This window comes from Littorina saxatilis, linkage group LG4, assembly GCF_037325665.1.
Source record: "Littorina saxatilis isolate snail1 linkage group LG4, US_GU_Lsax_2.0, whole genome shotgun sequence".
Taxonomy (NCBI): domain Eukaryota; kingdom Metazoa; phylum Mollusca; class Gastropoda; order Littorinimorpha; family Littorinidae; genus Littorina; species Littorina saxatilis.
Genome location: NC_090248.1, coordinates 63,342,268 through 63,361,351, shown reverse-complemented (window position 1 = coordinate 63,361,351; position 19,084 = coordinate 63,342,268). Strand labels below are relative to the sequence as shown.

The window sequence follows — 19,084 nt, the reverse complement described above, 5'->3', positions numbered from 1 at the left end:
GCCTCTTGTTTGCAACCTGAGCCAAGCAATGTGCCAAGAAAAGCGCTGGGAGGCTCCGCTGTTCAAAAGACTTTAGCCAAAGCAGCTAGAAGTGACATGACATCCTTCTCCCGTGCGTCGCGACGAAACTCGAAATTAACAAGAGCAGAGAAGATAGAGCTCTATAAAAAAATCTTGCAAAGTTTCCTAAACAGAGGATAACTTGAAAAGATCATGTGCTTATTCCCCCAGAGACAAGAAAGAGGACTCAGTATAACATACTGTTCTACTGTAGCCGTCTTCCCTACCAGAATAGTGACAACTTTCTCTACCGCATCGTCACGAAACCTGAATGGGTCTAATGACGACGCGATCAATCTCGCCAGAGATCTCTGCAAAGTCTCAGAGAGAGACGATAACTCAAGCAAACGTAAGCCAGTTACTCCAAAGACAAAAGAGAATTCTCCGAAAACGGGACTACTCTGTCTCTGCTGTATCATCTTGCCTAAGGACTGCAAGTTCCGGAAAAGTGAAACGAGGCAAGGCAAACGAGCCAATCAAATTGACTGAAATATGCAGCAGTGTAAACCTCTTAGCCAAACCAGCAGGCAAAGCTGAGGCTAAAAACAAAGAAGCACGGTAAGGCTGCGCTGAATCAGGAGCCAGACCTTGTGCTGTTAACCACGGTACAGCGTGAAACGCACCGCCATACTGCCCAGTAGTCAGTAGCATAGACAGCTCAAACGCTACCAACGGGAATTTCCGAAAACGGGAATTTCCGAAAACGGAACTGCTGTTACCAGTCCTTCGCAGAACGGGAATCCCCCAAAGCGGAAGGAGGTTGGGCAACAAACCTACAAGTGTTGCCGCACCCTCCTCGAACTACCGTGAAGTAACTTCCGCCGCCAAAGCCAGTGCTAGCGGAAGTTCAACCAGTACACGGAAGTTGGCATCTTCGTCAACCTGAACAGAAGCACCAAAATCCGACTCATAATCCCGCACATCCGTGCAACAAGGCAACGAACTTCCGCCCTGACTACAATAGTCAGGCGAAGCGTCACCCAGAAGAGACGACACACGAGGGATGCGATACCCAAGCAGTGTGTCCCTAGGGACTGCTTTCCTGCCCAGAGGGCGGAAGCGGGGAATGTCACCCCCTCCTCAAAATACCGTGAAGCCACTTCCTCCGCTAAAGCCAGAGCTTGCGGAAGCTTAGTCGGTATGCGGAAGTTGACATCTTCGTCACCCTGGACGGAAGTGCCAAAATCCGACTCATTGTCCCTCACTTCCGTGAAGTCAGGCAAGACACTTCCGCCGTGACTACCATAGTCCGACGAAGTGTCGCCCGGAAGAGACGCCCACGAGGGATTTTATACCCAAGCGGTACGTCCCTAGGGACTGCTTCCTGCCTGAAAGGCGGAAGCGGGGAAAGCTGTGAAAGCTGTGCTGCCGCACCAACCGCTCCTCTAGGGAGTGTCGGAGGACGCACTTCCCCTGTTCGGTCAGAGACCGAACGCGTGTCTGGGCTTTTCCCTCGATCTAGACGTTCACTCAATCGGAACGACGTAGACCTAGGGCCTAAGCTTTCGCGCACACGAACCGGTGTGGCTACTCTCTCCAAACACGCACTTCGTTTTGGCCGGAGAACCCGGTTACTGGCGAAGTATAAATACCTTGATCGTCGTCAGTCCAAGAGGCCTGGGAACGCAGCAGGGAAACACCACGGCTGCCCTCAAACGAGGCGTGAACGTCGGCGGACGTAAAAGTGGAGGAAGGCGGACACACACCCTGGCAAGGGAACGCACACCTCCCACACCGGAAGGCAAAGACACATCTCAGCCTTGGTAGACGAAAACTCGGCTGAAAGAGAGGATATCTAAGCACTCAAGGAGTGCAAAATAGCATAAACATCCTGCTTCTCGCTAACAGGGCCTGAACCGGACAAGACCGGTGAAGCAGCTGAAGGCAAACTAGGCATAGCCGGAGAATAAGGTAAGTCTATCGCACATCAAACGAGGATTTAGTCAAGGATCTGTGACTTTAATCAAAGCTTAACATGCCGAACTCTACGACTTACGAGAAGGCTTCTTTGTGGGAGAAGGCTCGGCCACCGACTTAGCATCTTTATTCCAAAATTTTAATAATAAATTTTCATTTAATTAATATACTTACCCAACTCACATATAGCAATTAACTCTAGTTCAGTGCTGGTAACGCTGTACGCGTTCCCCTTGGTAACAAGGGAGACCACCCTAAAAAAGAGTGATCCATCCCATAATATCAGACCGATGTCCGGTCCAACATCCGTATGCGTGCGCATACGCCGCCATTTGTATCATTCGAACGAAGCCCAACTCACTACTTTTTTAGAACCCAATACCACCACAGCGGGGAGGCGGGAGGGTTTAAACGATGTGAGTTGGGTAAGTATATTAATTAAATGAAAATTTATTATTAAAATTTTGGATTAAATTACATATTATTACCCAACTCACATATAGCAGATTGCTACTATAGGTGGTGGGTACTTACCAAAACTAAGCACGCAGGACTTGTCCCGCCGCTACCATGGCAGGCAGCGCGGAGCTTCCATCCTGTCTGACAGAAGCGACGTCTCTGAGGTAAAAGTTGACGAAAACGTCCTCAGAGCGCCAATACGCAGCTTCCAGTACCTCGGCTAGCTTGCCGGACCGAAGAACTGCCACTGAGGATGCCCAGGCTCTCGCCTCATGGGTTCTAGCCGCGGTGAGAGGCAAAACTGCCCTATCATCACCCGACTGCACTAGCCACCAGGCATATGCTCGTTTGATCAGAGTGGAGATCCATTTGGCCAGAGTCACCTTCGCTATATCCTTACACCTAGCCGTGTTTAAAGATATGAAAAGAAGCTTTTGACTTTCTGACCTAACAGGCCGAGTTCGAGACAGGTAACATCGGAGAGCTCTCACAGGACAATTTGCAATATCGGGATCTCCAGGAGCCAAAATCTTGCTCAAGGGTGGAATGCGCAAGATTGGAGAAAGCTGGCCAGGTTTCTGGTTTTTCGCGAGAAAGCCGGGAACAAATTTGAGAGAAATGGAACCATCCTTCTCGAACGCAATATCCTTGTCTAAACCCGACAAAGAATGCACCTCACTACCTCTCCTAGAAGTAGAGAGAAGCGTTAAAAACACAGTCTTACGCGTCAAATCGGCCAAAGTGGCTGACAAAAGAGGCTCGAACTCATCCGAGGCTAAGAAACGTAAGACCAGGAACAAATCCCATGCAGGGAGAAGCGATTTTGAACGAGCTGCTAAAAGGGCAGCCCCCTTAATAACACTAGCGATAACCCCTCCGAGCGAAATTTTGTGGCCTAATTGCGCGAGGGTCGAAGAGATCGCCGACCTCCGGACCCTAATAGAAGAGGGAGAAGCCCCCCGATCAGCCAACCAAGACAGATGGTTGGCTACCTGAATAGACCTAGGAGAAAGAGGTTTAACCCCGTTAAGCGCGCACCACCTAGACCAAGAGGCCCAGTGCGATGAGTAAACCGAAGAAGTCGATTTTCTATGCGCATGTCCAACGAATCTCAGAGTAGGGGAAGAGGCCCCTGCCCTACGCAAAGCGCTTCGGACAGAATCCACGCGTGAAGGGCCAGGATCTGTGGGTTCTCGTGCTGAACGCCTGGCCGAGGCTGCACGAGATCTCCTCTTTTCAGGGCGAGAGGGATTGGGGGCCGAACTGCTAGACGCAGTAGGTCGGGAAACCAGTGCTGGCTTGGCCACAGAGGAGCGACCAGAACCAGCGCTGGTTTCTCCAAGTCCACTTTCCTGAGGACTTTGCCTAAGAGGCAGAACGGAGGGAAGGCATACGCCGGAAGATCTGACCAATCCACTTCCAGAGCATTCACCTTCCAGGCCAGAGGATCCGGGAAGGGGGACACAAAGAGAGGCAGTCTCGCCGAAAACCTCGTCGCAAAGAGATCTATCTTGGGCTTGTCGATCTGCGACCAAAGCCGCTGCAAAGACTGGTGTGTGAGAGTCCACTCTGAATGAACAATCCTGTCCCCTCTGCTCAAAGTGTCTGCAAGGACGTTCAGACTGCCCTTCAAGTACACTGCTGACAACAGAATGTGCTGGGCGTGACACCACTTGAGAATGCGACATGCAATGTCGGAAAGACTGTGAGACCGAGTCCCCCCCTGCTTGTTCACATACGACGCCACAGACATGTTGTCGGTGTGAAGACGTACATGACTGCCCTCCAGGAAAGGCTTGAACGCTAGAAGCGCCAGGGAAACGGCCTCCAACTCCAGTACATTGATATGTAGGGAGGCCTGAGAGCAATCCCAAACTCCCGAAACCATGTGCTCGTCCAGATGAGCACCCCACCCCGTCAGAGATGCGTCCGTAAACAACTCTCTCTCCGGCGGTGGACGAACAATGGGAACACCCCGGAACAAATCCGGAAGAAGCCAAACACCTGTGGTCTGCTGAAACCAAGTTCCCAGTGCGATCGGAGCACTCCAGTCCTGGGATGTCTGATCCCACCTTGACTGCAGGGAGGCCTGAAAAGGCCTCTTGTGAACCCTGCCCAACGGAATGAGGGAAGCCATGGATTCCATCTGACCCAGAACCGAAGTCAGAACCCTTGCACTGGCGTGATTCTCTCCGTAGAGAGACCGAATCAGACCCTGAAGCTTGTCGATCCGCCTTTGAGACGGACGGACAGACCACCGAAGCGTGTCGAATTCCATGCCCAGGTAAGTAAACGTCTGGGATGGTTCCAACTCGGATTTTGTCAGGTTGACAGAGAAACCCAGCTGTGCCGCCCGGCTCAGCACCCTGTGCGTATGAGCCTCGCAAAGCCCCCTGTTCTGGTGAAGGATTAACCAATCGTCCAGGTATGCTCTGAGACGGATGCCTTCCTGTCTCACAAGAGCGCAAAGCTGCCTGACCACAATCGTGAAAATCCACGGAGCTAAAGACAGGCCGAACGGCAGAGCCCTGAACTGGTAAGCTTTGCCGCCCCAAGGGAAGCGAAGCCACTTCCTGTCCGCGACATGTATGAGGACGTGAAAGTAAGCGTCTGTAAGATCGATCGACGTTGCCCAATCTCCCGGCCGTAAGGCCTCCCGAACCGAAGTTGGAGTTTCCATGGTAAACCTGATTACTCTCAGAAACTTGTTCAAAGGAGAAAGATCTAACACCGGCCTCCACGCCCCCGAGGCTTTCGGCACTACAAAAAGTCTGCCGTAAAACCCCGGGGACCGCGCGTCCAAGACCTCCTCTATAGCTCCCTTGAGCAGCAGAGCCGAGACCTCCTCCTGGACCGCGTTCCGTGCCACCAAATCCTTTGGCGCCCTGCACGGCGGGATTATCCTGACCAGGGGAGCCTTCTGCCCTGACCAGAGAAGCCGGAACCCCGAACACACTATCCCCGTGACCCACTTGCTGGCCACCAGTTGCAGCCAGGAAGAAAGGGCCCTGGACGGGCCGCCCGCTACAACTAGCGCGGGGGCCACCGGGATGTGTTGTTCGGGGAAGTTTCATTGGGGGTGAGGCTTACGCCCCGACCCCCTGGAACCCCCGAAAGACTGACCCCTCTTAGGGTATGGAGCTCCACGCCCCCTACCCCTGGAGGAGAATGACTGCTTCTGGGCCCTCCCACCACCTGACGAAGACGTCTGAGGCTTAGCAGAAGAAAACGCCTGAGTCTGAGACTTGCCCTGAGGCTTCTGGAAGCCCTGTGAAGCCAAACGCGCGATCGCTACATCCCGCGCGTCCTGCGTCTCTTTCTGGAGTGCATCGAAAGACGCCTGCCCTAAGAGAGACCCCTCAGCAAAAGGGGAGACCTTCAACCTCTCCACAGTCGCGGTGTCCCGAAATCTGGACCCCGTCAAGAAGGCTGATCTCCTTGAAAGCACCGCGTGAGTATACAGCCGGGCAGACAAAGTAACCTGTTCTCTAGTCACCTTGCCCAGAGTAGCCAGCAGTGTTGAAACATCTGTCGGCGACGCATCAAACCGAAATTCAAAAGGATCAAGAGATGTGGCAATCGATCTGGATAAAGACCTTTGCAGAGACTCCGACACGAACGTGAGCTCCAGCAAAGACCTTCCAACTTCCTCCACAGCTGTGAGAGAACCGTCAGTACATGGGACAACTCTATCCCTATTGTACCCGTCCTCTCTCAAAGCAGCAAGTTCCGGCGTCACCGGAAGTGCCCCTGACGGCAGAGCAAAAGAGTCAATCAGATTCACAGGATAAGGGGTGAGCTTGAACTTCGGAACACCGGAAGCAGCCCGAGCCCCAGGCTGAGCCAGCCAAGAGACAACGTCTTCCGGGGCCTCGCCGTGCTGAACCAACAACGGCACCGCCGGTTTGCGTTTACCACACAAGACGTTAGCCATTTCATAGGCAATAGTTGACGATTCCCGGAAGCGGTAGCGAGGCCGTTGCTCCTGAGCACTCCGGAAATCGTCAAAAGCAGAACGAGGTGGGTGAAGCTGAGCCTTGTCCTTCACCACCCCTTCCGGAAAGTATCTGAACGCCGTTTCCGCCGCCAGCGCCACTGCGGCTGACAGCTTCACGGGCAAATTCAGTTGGGAATCCTCTACCACTGAGGCATCCCCGTCTTCCGCCCTACACTCCGACTCGAGATCAAGCTCGGAGCCAGGAGGCAGAACATCAGACAGTTTATCGTCGGCAGAACCGACCACTTCCTGCCCCCCGGGCGGAAGAGGACTAAAACGGTCCCCGATATTCTCATAAAGAGACGTACGGAGGCGTTCGTCCTTTCGCTGCTCGTGGGAACTCTCACGACTACCAACGCCAGAGAGAGCCCCCTGAGCTCGCACACCGGCAAGCGGTGTAGACATACCTTGAACCGGTGTCCCATAAAGGAGAGACACCAACTTGGTACTCCCATCCTGCGAAGCATGGACATCCGCCCGAGTCACAGTCGCCGAAGGCAAAGCGGAAGTCGAAGCCGGAACTGCAGGAGACTGCCGTACCTGTGCTAAGGAGAGAACATCAGAAACACCAGACGGAAGCGCTCGTAATTCCTCCCTAGTGGAAGATAATTCCGACGCAAGTGTCGAAACTTGAGCGCTCAAAGTCAACAATAAAGACGCAACTTCAGTTGGCGCTAACCCAGGGCAGCCATCTGAAGTTGAGGCAGAAGCAGAAGCAGAAGCAGAAGAAGAAGAAGCTTTGCCCGAAACACCACTCTTGCCAGAACGTAAACAAGCCTGACCGGAAGTTAAACTGACGTCTGCTAACACGGGAGATTTAACAGAAGTTGAATCAGAAGAAACAGACGCGGATTTTCCTGCGCCCTTCTCTCTCCTAGAGCTACGTTTTGGAGGCGTATCGTCAGAAACCTGCCTCGAACTAGGCTTCCTTTTGGCGCTATCAACAAGCGCAGCCTCCGCCATAGCGAAAGAACTCACGAAAAATTTCAAAGAAAAACAATTTCAGAAAAATTTCACAAGTACAAAACGAGCGACGAAAAACGTCGCTAAAGTTATAACAAAACGGAAAGATCTCACCACACAGCGTAGGTAAAGGTGAACAGTTAGGCGACGACCAAGGGGAGATGCCAAAGCCAAAGACTAAGACAAAATGCTGAAGACAGCAGGAGCGTACATCAGGAGCGTCCTTCCCAGTTGAACCGCTGAGAGAGAATGATACAAATGGCGGCGTATGCGCACGCATACGGATGTTGGACCGGACATCGGTCTGATATTATGGGATGGATCACTCTTTTTTAGGGTGGTCTCCCTTGTTACCAAGGGGAACGCGTACAGCGTTACCAGCACTGAACTAGAGTTAATTGCTATATGTGAGTTGGGTAATAATATGTAATTTAATCTTTCCTTATCCGACATGGCGAACGGAAAAAATGTAAACAAAGCTAAGTATTCGACCAAACCTAAGTCACAAAACGATAACAAACGACAAAAAAGCTCACCCAAACACACAGTAGGAGCAGAGGGACCGTGTGCAAGTACCAAGGCAGGGTCTGACAAAGGCAGAAGTCAGACAAACCGGCTGAAAGCCGGAGCAAAATCAAAACACGTCTGTAGACACAGATCGCTGGAGAGTGAATGATTCAAAGATGGCGGCAAGGTCAGGAAGTCACGCGTGACTTTGTCATGTTAAGGGGTCAAGGTAGCTCTTTTTTAGGGTGACCTCCCCTTGTTACCAAGGCGATGCTATTCAGCGTCCTAGCACTAAACTGGAGTAAATTGCTGTATGTGAGTTGGGATAAGAATGTAATTTAATCAAAAATTCGCCCCAGGGGCCCGCAACGTAGTACAATATATTACCTTACTGGGAGAATGCAAGTTTCCAGTACAAAGGACTTAACATTTCTTACATACTGCTTGACTAAAATCTCTACAAAAATTGACTATATTCTATACAAGAAACACTTAACAAGGGTAAAAGGAGAAACAGAATCCGTTAGTCGCCTCTTACGACATGCTGGGGAGCATCAGGTAAATTCTTCCCCCTAACCCGCGGGGGGTGAGATTGTGAACAAGTAGTTAGAAAACATGGTCTTAAAACGGAGGAAGTCTTAACTTGGGGGGTCTTAAAAGGGGGGTTCCACTGTCCTGTATGCTTCTGTAATATACTGGACTTAAAGCGATATTTTATTTCACGGCATCAGAGTTTTTAATTATGCTTCTGTAAAATGCAGAAGAGATTTTTTTTTTTTATCTCACTACGAGTGTGAAGGCAAGACAATATTTTATTTCTAAAATGTATACCAACCATAGGGGCCCAAGCATGCACACACACAAACACACACACACACACATACACACACACACACACACACAAACACACACACACATACACAAACACACACACACACATACACAAACACACACACATACACACACACACACAAAACAAACGAATTGTGACAAATTGCCAAATGAAGTGAAAACAAAGGGAAACTAACACAGAGACTGACCAGTTTAGGAGTGACAGGGACGGGGGAGAAGATGTGAGGACTGGCTGGGTGTGGGGGAGGAGGGGTGGAGCAGCGAGGTAAACCCGCCTCCTTCTGCAGCACTGAGGCCGTCTCTGTCAGACCTGCACACACACACACACACACACACACACACACACACACACACACACACACACACACACACACACACACACACCCACACACACACACTCTTATTCCACCAACAGATCTGCTACTGATTGTTTTAGTTCAAACAACTAGCCTCTGTCTGATTCAGACAGATAGTCTGACTCTTTTCAGTTTCCCTCTTCAAAGCAAACTAAGATGGCACCCTTTGGTTCTTCCTACCCTCTTGGTAAATAAATCTGACCAGCTCACTTCAAAACTTAGTGCTAAAAGTGAGGGAGAATCAAATGAAATGTCATCACCTGCTTTGAGTCACATGTACATTTCCACTATTTCCCTGCTTGACTGTGGTACTGAGTGTGTAGCCATTTCTGGGCCAAGACAGAGTGACAATGGAAATGGTATACTGCGTGAGAATGTTGTGCCAGAACATTTCAAACACCTAATTTTTATCATGTCAGCTGAGTGATTGGCTTCAGCTTTGCATGTAGTATCCTTAGAATGACAAGATCATCAGATCGGAAGGGTCGGTTTATTCTGCGATTGTGAACAGACATGCTCAAACTAAAGCTTAATCAAAGCCAAGCGGATTCTGACCTTTGTTGACAAGGTGATCGTGGATGAGCTGCATCAGTTCCTTCTCTCTGTAGATGATCTTCGTTTGGGCCACAATGTCTGCCTGAAACACACACCAAACACCAATACAATAACAACACTTTATTTTCCATTAAATTAAAAATTTTAAGAGTAAATTTTCATTTAATTAATATACTTACCCAACTCACAAATAGCAATTAACTCTAGTTCAGTGCTGGTAACGCTGTACGCGTCCCCTTGGTAACCAAGGGAGACCACTCTAAAAAAGAAAGTGATCCATCCCATAATGCCAGACTATCAACAGTCCGACATCCGTATGCGCGCGCATACGCCGCCATCTTATCATTCCAAAACGAAGCCCAACTCACTCTTTTTTAGACCCCAGTACCAACCACAGCGGGGAGGTGGGAGGGAATAAACGTTGTGAGTTGGGTAAGTATATTAATTAAATGAAAATTTACTCTTAAAATTTTTAATTAAATTACATATCCATACCCAACTCACAAATAGCAGATTGCTACTATAGGTGGCGGGTACTCACCAAAAATCAAAGTAGAAGGGCTTGTCCTGCTGCCACCATAGAAGGTAGTGCAAAACTGCCGTCTTGTCGCAAGGAGGAGATGTCTCTCAGATAATAATTCATGAAGACATCCTCCGATTTCCAATAGGCCGCCACCAAAACATCAGCCAGACGGCCTGAACGGAGCACTGCCACAGAAGAGGCCCATGCTCTCGCCTCATGAGTTCTTGCCGAAGTCAGGGGAAGTACTGCCCTAACCTCTCCGGACTGAGTATGCCACCAGGCGTAAGCTAGCCTGATTAACGTGGAAACCCACTTGGTCAAAGTCACCTTAGCAATATCTTTGCCCCTTGCCGTATTGGGAGAAATAAAAAGCAACTTTTGATTTTCGGAACGAATGAACTTCGTTCGAGACAGGTAAACGCTGAGCGTTCTGACCGGACAGTTAACTATGTCAGGGTCTCCAGGAGCAAGGATGTTGCTCAAGGCAGGAATGTTAATGACAGGAGAAATATGACCTGGTTTCTGATTTTTAGCTAAGAATTCTGGCCTGAATTTAAGAGATATGGAACCATCCTTTTCGGTTGCAATATCTTTAGCTAAGCCGGATAAAGCATGAACCTCACTCCCTCTACGCGACGTAGCGAGCAAAGTTAGAAAAACCGCCTTGCGCGTCAAGTTAGCCAAACTAGATGACTGTAACGGTTCAAACTCGTTAGAAGCCAAAAATCTCAACACAAGCATCAAATCCCAAGCAGGGAGCGGAGACTTCACGCGCGCGGCCTTAAGGGAGGCGCCCTTAATAACACTAGCGACAACCCCGTCAAGAGTAATCTTATGGCCCAGCTGCCTAAGTGTTGACGAAATTGCGGACCTTCTAACACGAAGGGAAGAAGCCGAACCCCCCTGTCCAGCTAGCCAGGCTAAATGATTTGCTACCTGCATGGACCTTGGTGCCAAAGGCTTAACTCTGTTAAGACCACACCATTTCACCCAGGAGGCCCAGTGAGACGAGTAGACCGAACTGGTTGACTTCCTATGGGCATGCTTCACAAAGTCTATAGTGGCAGAAGAGGCCCCTGCCTTGAGCATAGCGCTTCTGACAGAATCCACCCTTGAAGGTTGAGGGCCTGAGGGTTCTCGTGGGGGATGCCCGACCTGGGTTGTAGGAGTTCTCCCTTTCTTACTGCGATGGGGATAGGCGGTCGAACCGCCAGTCGCAGCAAGTCCGGGAACCAGTGCTGGCTTGGCCAAAGCGGGGCAACCAGAACCAGCGCTGGCTTTTCCAGGTCGACCTTCCTGAGAACTTTGCCTAACAAGCAAAACGGAGGGAAGGCGTAAGCTGTCAGCCCTGTCCAATCCAGTTCTAGCGCATTCACGCCCCACGCCAGAGGATCCGGGAAGGGGGAAACAAACAGAGGAAGCCTCGCTGAATACCGAGTTGCGAACAAATCGATTTGAGGCTTCTCTATCTGCTCCCAAAGACGGTGCAGGGACTGGTGCGACAGAGTCCACTCTGAATGGACCACCTTGTCCCCCCTGCTCAGCGCATCTGCAAGGACGTTCAAGCTGCCCTTCAGAAAGATGGCTGACAGCAGAATATGATGCGAAGCGCACCACTTTAGAATGAGGCACGCACTGTCTGAGAGGCTGAGGGATCTCGTTCCGCCCTGCCTGTTCACGTAAGCCGCGACAGTCCTGTTGTCGGTGTGCAACCTGACATGACTGTTCTGAACGAACGGCAGAAAAGCTTGGAGGGCCAAGGAAACGGCCTCCAACTCCAGAGCATTGATATGGCGCGTGGGAAGAGACAGGTTCCACGCCCCCGACGCCACATGCTCCCCCAGGTGAGCTCCCCACCCCGTCAGAGAAGCATCGGTGAACAGCTCGTTCTCTGGCGCCGGGCACACTATCGGGACTCCCTGTGAGACCCAGGGAAGGAGCCAGACCTGCGTGGTCGCGAAAAACCAGGCTCCCAGAGAAATCTGGGTGTCCCACCCCTGGGATGACTGATCCCACCGGGCCTGAAGAGCTGCCTGAAACGGCCTCTTGTGTACCCTGCCCAGTGGGATAAGAGTAGCCATAGACTCCATCTGGCCATGTATTGATGTCAGAACCCGTACACTGGCCAGATTCTCTCCGTGAAGCGCACGGAGCAAGTCTTGAAGTTTGGCCACCCTCTTCTGAGACGGGCGGACCGACCAACTGAGCGTATCGAACTCCATCCCTAAGTAAGTGAACGTCTGGGATGGAACCAGTTCTGATTTGCCCAGGTTCACAGAGAACCCGAGCTGGGCAGCCTGACTGAGCACCATGCGAGTATGGACGTGGCACAACTCCCTGTCCTGATGTAGGATAAGCCAATCGTCCAAATAAGCTCGCAGACACACACCCTCCTTGCGCACAAGAGCGCAGAGCTGACGCACCACGATGGTGAATATCCATGGCGCGAGAGAAAGGCCGAACGGCAGCGCCCTGAACTGATAGGCCTTGGCTCCCCAGCGGAAGCGCAACCACTTCCTGTCCGAAACGTGCATCATGACGTGGAAGTATGCGTCTGTAAGGTCCACCGAGGTAGCCCAATCGCCTGGACGAAGCGCCTCTCGCACAGAGGCCGGCGTCTCCATAGTGAACTTCACCGTCCGGAGATACATGTTCAGAGTAGACAGGTCCAGAACTGGTCTCCAAGCCCCCGAGGCTTTCGCTACAACAAACAGTCTGCCGTAAAACCCCGGGGACCGTAAGTCCAAGACCTCCTCTATCGCCCCTTTCGAGAGAAGGGCTGTCACCTCCCCTTGCACCGCGGCTCTCGCCTCCGGATCCCTGGGGGGTTTGCAAAGCGGGATTATCCTGGTCAGAGGTGCTTTTTCCCCTGACCAGAGAAGTCTGAACCCCGAACGAACGATCCCGGTAACCCACTTGCTGTCCACTAGCTGCAGCCAGGAAGAGAGGGCCCTGGACGGGCCGCCCGCCACAACCAGTGCGGGAGCTACCGGGAAGGCCTGTTCGGGGGAGTTTCATTGGGGGTGGGGCTTGCGCCCCGACCCCCTAGAACCACCAAAGGATTGACCCCTCTTAGGGTAGGGCGCACCGCGACCTCTACCCCCTGAAGAGAAAGACTGTTTCTGTGCCTTACCGCCACCACCAGACGAGGATGTCTGAGGTTTGGCCGTAGACTGCGTCTGAGTCCGTGACTGAGACTGAGACTGAGGTTTGCCCTGAGCCTTAGGCAAACCCTGAAAGGCAATGCGGGCTATAGCGAGATCCCTCGCGTCCGCTGTCTCCTTCTGGAGAGCATCCAAAGAGGCCCGACCCAACAACGATCCCTCTAAAAACGGGGACACTTTCAAGGAATCAATCGTGGACTTATCACAAATCCTCGATCCCGCTAGAAACGCCGACCTCCTTGAATGCACGGCATGTGCGTAAAGGTTGGCTGAAATCGTCATCTGTTCCCTTGTCACCTTGGCCAAAGTGGCCAGAAGGGTAGACACGTCAAGCGCCGAAGCGTCGAACCTAAATTCGAAGGGGTCCAGCGAGGTCGCAATCGACCTCGAAAGAGACCGTTGCAGAGACTCTGACACTGACGTCAGCTCAAGCAACGACCTCCCTGCATCTTCAAGAGCCATCATCGAAAACTCGGTACACGGAAGCACAGTGTTAGGTCCGTAACCGACTTCACGCAGCGAAGCAAGCTCAGGCGTCACCGGCAACACAGCCGTAGGCAACGCGAAAGGCTCAATCAGCCTAACAGGCCGGGGAGCAAGCTTCAACTTCTGAATGCCAGAAACAGCCCGATCCCCCGCCTTGGCCAACCACGGGAGAACGTCCTCAGGTGCATCACCACGTTGTGACAACAACGGCACCTCCGGTCCGTTCCTCCCTTTGAAAACCTTTGCCATAACATAGGCAACTGAGGAAGACTCTTTAAACCGGAACTGACCAGAAACATTCTTGGCAGACCGGAAATCGTCAAAAGCCGACCTGGGTGGCAGAAGTCTCTTCTTGCTTCTCACCACCCCTTCCGGAAAGTATTTGGAAGCCGTCTCCGCTGCCAGAGCCACCGCGCTCGACAGCTTCGCCGGCAGGTTGAGAAGGGCGTCATCCACGGCCGTGGCATTGCCCTCCTCCAACCCTCCTTCCTGCTCGCTATCGCAGCCAGGTGGGTCAACGCCAGAGAGACTTGCAAAGTCCTCGGAGTCACACCCACCATCCGTCCCCCCGGACGGAAATAGAACCGGCATAGCCGACACTGCATCAGAGGTATATGCCACGTTCTTACGATTCACAGGGCTCCCTGCAACCGCTGGGCCGGCGCGATGCCAATGGCCAGAGATTGCAGGAGGGCTTTCACCACGCACGTGATCGCACCCCACTGTCACCAGAGAACCTGGTAACTTGTGGGGAAGACATACCTTTAGAGAGCACAGGCTCATGCAGAAGGGACACCAGCCGACCATCAGCATGCTGAGACGCATGCACTTCCGCCCGAACCACGGAAGAAACAGCCACAGCGGAAGCCGCAGCGGGAGCTGAAGCGAAACCGGAAGTGGAAGGAGTTGGTGAAGAACTGACTCTACCCAACGAAGAGACATCGAAGACGCCAGCCGGAAGTGCGCGAATCTCTGCTTTCGTCGACGACAAATCGGCCGCCAAAGTAGAAACCTGTGTACTTAAAGTCAAAAGCAATGACGCAATATCGGCGGGAGACACACCTGAATCACCAGGAGCCCCCGACGAAACAACCGGTTTAACAACATCCTTATCTTTATCACTACGCGTGACCTTGTCCTTCTTCACGGACAAAATGGCGGACGAAGGCTTGTCAACAACAACATCAACATCACATCCTACATTTCCCGGTTCTATCTGAGAAGTGGCGGAAATTCCATCACTCTTTCTTCTAGACGAAGAACTTCTCTTAGAGGAAGAAGTACTAGCAGCCGGAGAAGCTGAAGCAGCAGCCTGTCTCGAACTAGTTCTATTCTTGGCGCTCTCCGCCATGTCAAAGCGAACTCACAAAAAATTTTCGAAACTGAAAAATTTTACAAGTCCACAAACGTGCGACAGAAACGTCGCCAAAGTTACATAAAACAAGAAAGCTCTCACCCAAAAACAGCCAGGGTATCGACAAAGCTCGGCGGCAGACCAAGGGGCGAAGTCAAAGTCAGGAAACAAAGACCAAGGCTGAACACAGCCGGAGCGTACAACAAAACGCGACCAGACACGTTGGACGCTGAGTGGAATGATAAGATGGCGGCGTATGCGCGCGCATACGGATGTCGGACTGTTGATAGTCTGGCATTATGGGATGGATCACTTTCTTTTTTAGAGTGGTCTCCCTTGGTTACCAAGGGGACGCGTACAGCGTTACCAGCACTGAACTAGAGTTAATTGCTATTTGTGAGTTGGGTATGGATATGTAATTTAATTGGGTACATTTACATGGTAATTTGTATACCTTGCCAATATTCAAAGTGTCAGGAATTTACAAATGACTGACGTAATCAAATCAAATCCATTTTTTCTCTCCTCAGTTTTTTTAATTCTTATTGTGAACATTTTGTGCTGCCTGGTTTCCGTTACTTTCACCAATCCGGTTTCTAAAAGCAAACCACTTCACAAACTATCCAACTCCAAGAAGTTACTGGCTTTAACTAAACTCTAATTCAATTATGGTATCTGGCATACGTACAAAGACAACATTTGAACTCGTACAGTTTCACTGAGTCCAACTAAAAACGACGTTTATACACACAAAAATGTCAGACATGGGAACAGACTTCAACACTCCATGGGACATAATTACTCACCCTGCGAATGTCCTCGAGGGAGGCATCGAAGGTGTTGGACTGTTTGCCAGACACTCTCTCCAGCAGGCGACTGGCATACTTGCAGAACTTGACGTGTTCCTGGCGCTTGTCCTGCAGCACCGGCTCCTTCATCAGGTCTGAGGAACACACATTGCAACACCCGGTCAACACACATTGCAACACCCGGTCAAGGCACAGTCTTTGGCCCTAGGGTTTACTTGTACTCAAACACCTGGTAAAAGCACAGTCTCTGGCCCTAGGGTTTACATTTGTAGCAAAGTGCACTTCGCTACCCTAAACACTCTAATCATCGCATAGCGAAACAGCCCTGTGTACAGTACAAACGGGATAACCCATCCCATAGCAGACGATACGATGATGCGCGCGCACCTTGCCGGCGCAAATTCTAATACAATACCTTTCTTTATATATCTACCTAACTTCTATCTTTCAAAGTCCCTTTTATCTTTGATACGGTCCTAATTATATTTAGGTTTGCATAGAAGTCACTGATTAGGCTGGATGGCTGCATATTATTGTGTTATTTACGATAATGCTTCGAACTGACCAAAGCGTCACTCTGACCTTGACCGGTTTTCATGTATCGTCGAGAGAAATTGATTCTCACAAACTCATCTTTGTCTTTTCAATCATTGTTTTGTCATTTTTGTATCACTATTACATATCCCGTACCTATGTTGCATATGATTTTAGTTTGTTTATAAGGATTTGGTTGTAATGAGTGATGCTTGGTTCCTCTGCAAAGATTGCTAATTTATGCAGACAGGTACTCGCGCAGGAATTTAGCCGATTCCATTTACTTTCGGACTTTACCGCTTCGTACTAAGTCAATGTATAATTTTCCCCCAAGTAACGCATATCATGATGTTTGTCTAGGGTTCTTCTTTTTATCTGTATGATTTATGAGTTTGTCCATTATTCCAGTTTAGAGAGTTTTGTAATTTTCCGCACTGAAGTTGGTTCAGTGCCTTCACTAGGACCATTGTTTTTGCATCCTACTAAATAAATATAAGTTTTTACGAAATGTGATCTATTGCAATGGAAAGCTAAAGGTCGTAGCTTTAATTTGATGTATTGTTTCTTACACTTGCTTTACCCCACGTTATTTAAACAAATACATAACCAATCATAACAAACAATACATCAAATTAAAGCTACGACCTTTAGCTTTCCATTGCAATAGATCACATTTCGTAAAAACTTATATTTATTTAGTAGGATGCAAAAACAATGGTCCTAGTGAAGGCACTGAACCAACTTCAGTGCGGAAAATTACAAAACTCTCTAAACTGGAATAATGGACAAACTCATAAATCATACAGATAAAAAGAAGAACCCTAGACAAACATCATGATATGCGTTACTTGGGGGAAAATTATACATTGACTTAGTACGAAGCGGTAAAGTCCGAAAGTAAATGGAATCGGCTAAATTCCTGCGCGAGTACCTGTCTGCATAAATTAGCAATCTTTGCAGAGGAACCAAGCATCACTCATTACAACCAAATCCTTATAAACAAACTAAAATCATATGCAACATAGGTACGGGATATGTAATAGTGATACAAAAATGACAAAACAATGATTGAAAAGACAAAGATGAGTTTGTGAGAATCAATTTCTCTCGACGATACATGAAAACCGGTCAAGGTCAGAGTGACGCTTTGGATGCTAACTTATGGATCTGAAAGAGAGTTACACATGTAATTTCTTTCTACCTGGTCTGAGAAGAAAAGGACAAGACCAGGATAACAACACCGCCATGTTTAAGAGAAGTTTGAAATGACATAAAAAATTTTTTTTAAGAACAGAGCGAAGAAATCTGTGCCTTCAAAACCATACAAGAAATACGCCCACTTATTTTCAGGCTTAAAGAAACAGACCTTGCCATCACTTTTGGCACCAACAAGAACTTACGATACACCACATAATTTTTGTGTACACTAATATATCAAAGATTGATGTTCAACCTTTTTCTAACAGCTTAGCAGCAGTGAAATACATGTACATATTCAATTCTTGCCCTCTGCACCTTTTGACACCCCCCTCCCTCCCCCCCCCCCCCCCCCCCCCCCCACCAGTACACACACTGACACTCACTCTGTAGTTGTCCATTGTTGAAGACGGGAAGCTTGCCGAGAATCTGTTTCACCGTCTCTGACCGTGACAATCCAACTAAGGCCTGAAACAAGGAGAAAAATAACAGTTTTTAAGTCATCTGAAAGGATTGAAAACAACAGAAGAGAGATGCAAAAACAGCATGCATATTAAACAAAAGAATCTTACCATTCATTTCAATGCTTCTCAGCAGAGTCAAGGAATAATCATATATGAAAGGAGGAAAACAATGCATTTGCTTGATGTGGAACATATTTCAACAACAAGCACCACAGCAGGCAGGGGCAAACCTCTTATACTCTGACAGGTCTCAACTGTTTCATCAAGAATACAGCAGGCAGGGGCAAACCTCTTATACATAATACTCTGACAGGTCTCAACTGTTTCATCAAGACTACAGCAGGCAGGGGCAAACCTCTTATACTCTGACAGGTCTCAACTGTTTCATCAAGACTACAGCAGGCAGGGGCAAACCTCTTATACTCTGACAGGTCTCAACTGTTTCATCAAGACTACAGCAGGCAGGGGCAAACCTCTTATACTCTGACAGGTCTCAACTGTTTCATCAAGACTACAGCAGGCAGGGGCAAACCTCTTATACTCTGACAGGTCTCAACTGTTTCATCAGGACTACAGTACTTTACTGCATTATTTAAACGGCATATGTGTGAGCTGTTGTGTTGATGGCCACCAATTGTGTTGAAAGCAGACGTGTAGTCACCTTACACAAATAACGCTGTCCAACCTGCACTGGTGACCACCTCTAAATTACCATTACTTGCCCATACCTACCACCCCAAAGGATCCCCAACAAGGTTTTTCTGATTCATAAATCACCTTTCCATAGCAACCACCTGTCTATAAAGACCATAGCAACCACCTGTCTATAAAGACCATAGCAACCACCTGTCTATAAAGACCATAGCAACCACCTGTCTATAAAGACC

The 19,084-nt window shown here is 49.6% G+C and overlaps 1 protein-coding gene across 1 annotated transcript in view; it reads right to left on the bottom strand.

Annotated features, from left to right (window-relative positions):
• Positions 1–19,084, bottom strand: part of LOC138965343 (DDB1- and CUL4-associated factor 1-like) — a gene marked incomplete in the record, with an annotated part of 73,097 nt that overhangs the window by 32,060 nt on the left and 21,953 nt on the right. Inside the window, 4 exon segments of the mRNA XM_070337480.1 lie at positions 8,944–9,065; positions 9,667–9,748; positions 16,000–16,136; positions 18,120–18,201. Coding sequence (XP_070193581.1) covers positions 8,944–9,065; positions 9,667–9,748; positions 16,000–16,136; positions 18,120–18,201 — 423 coding nt within the window.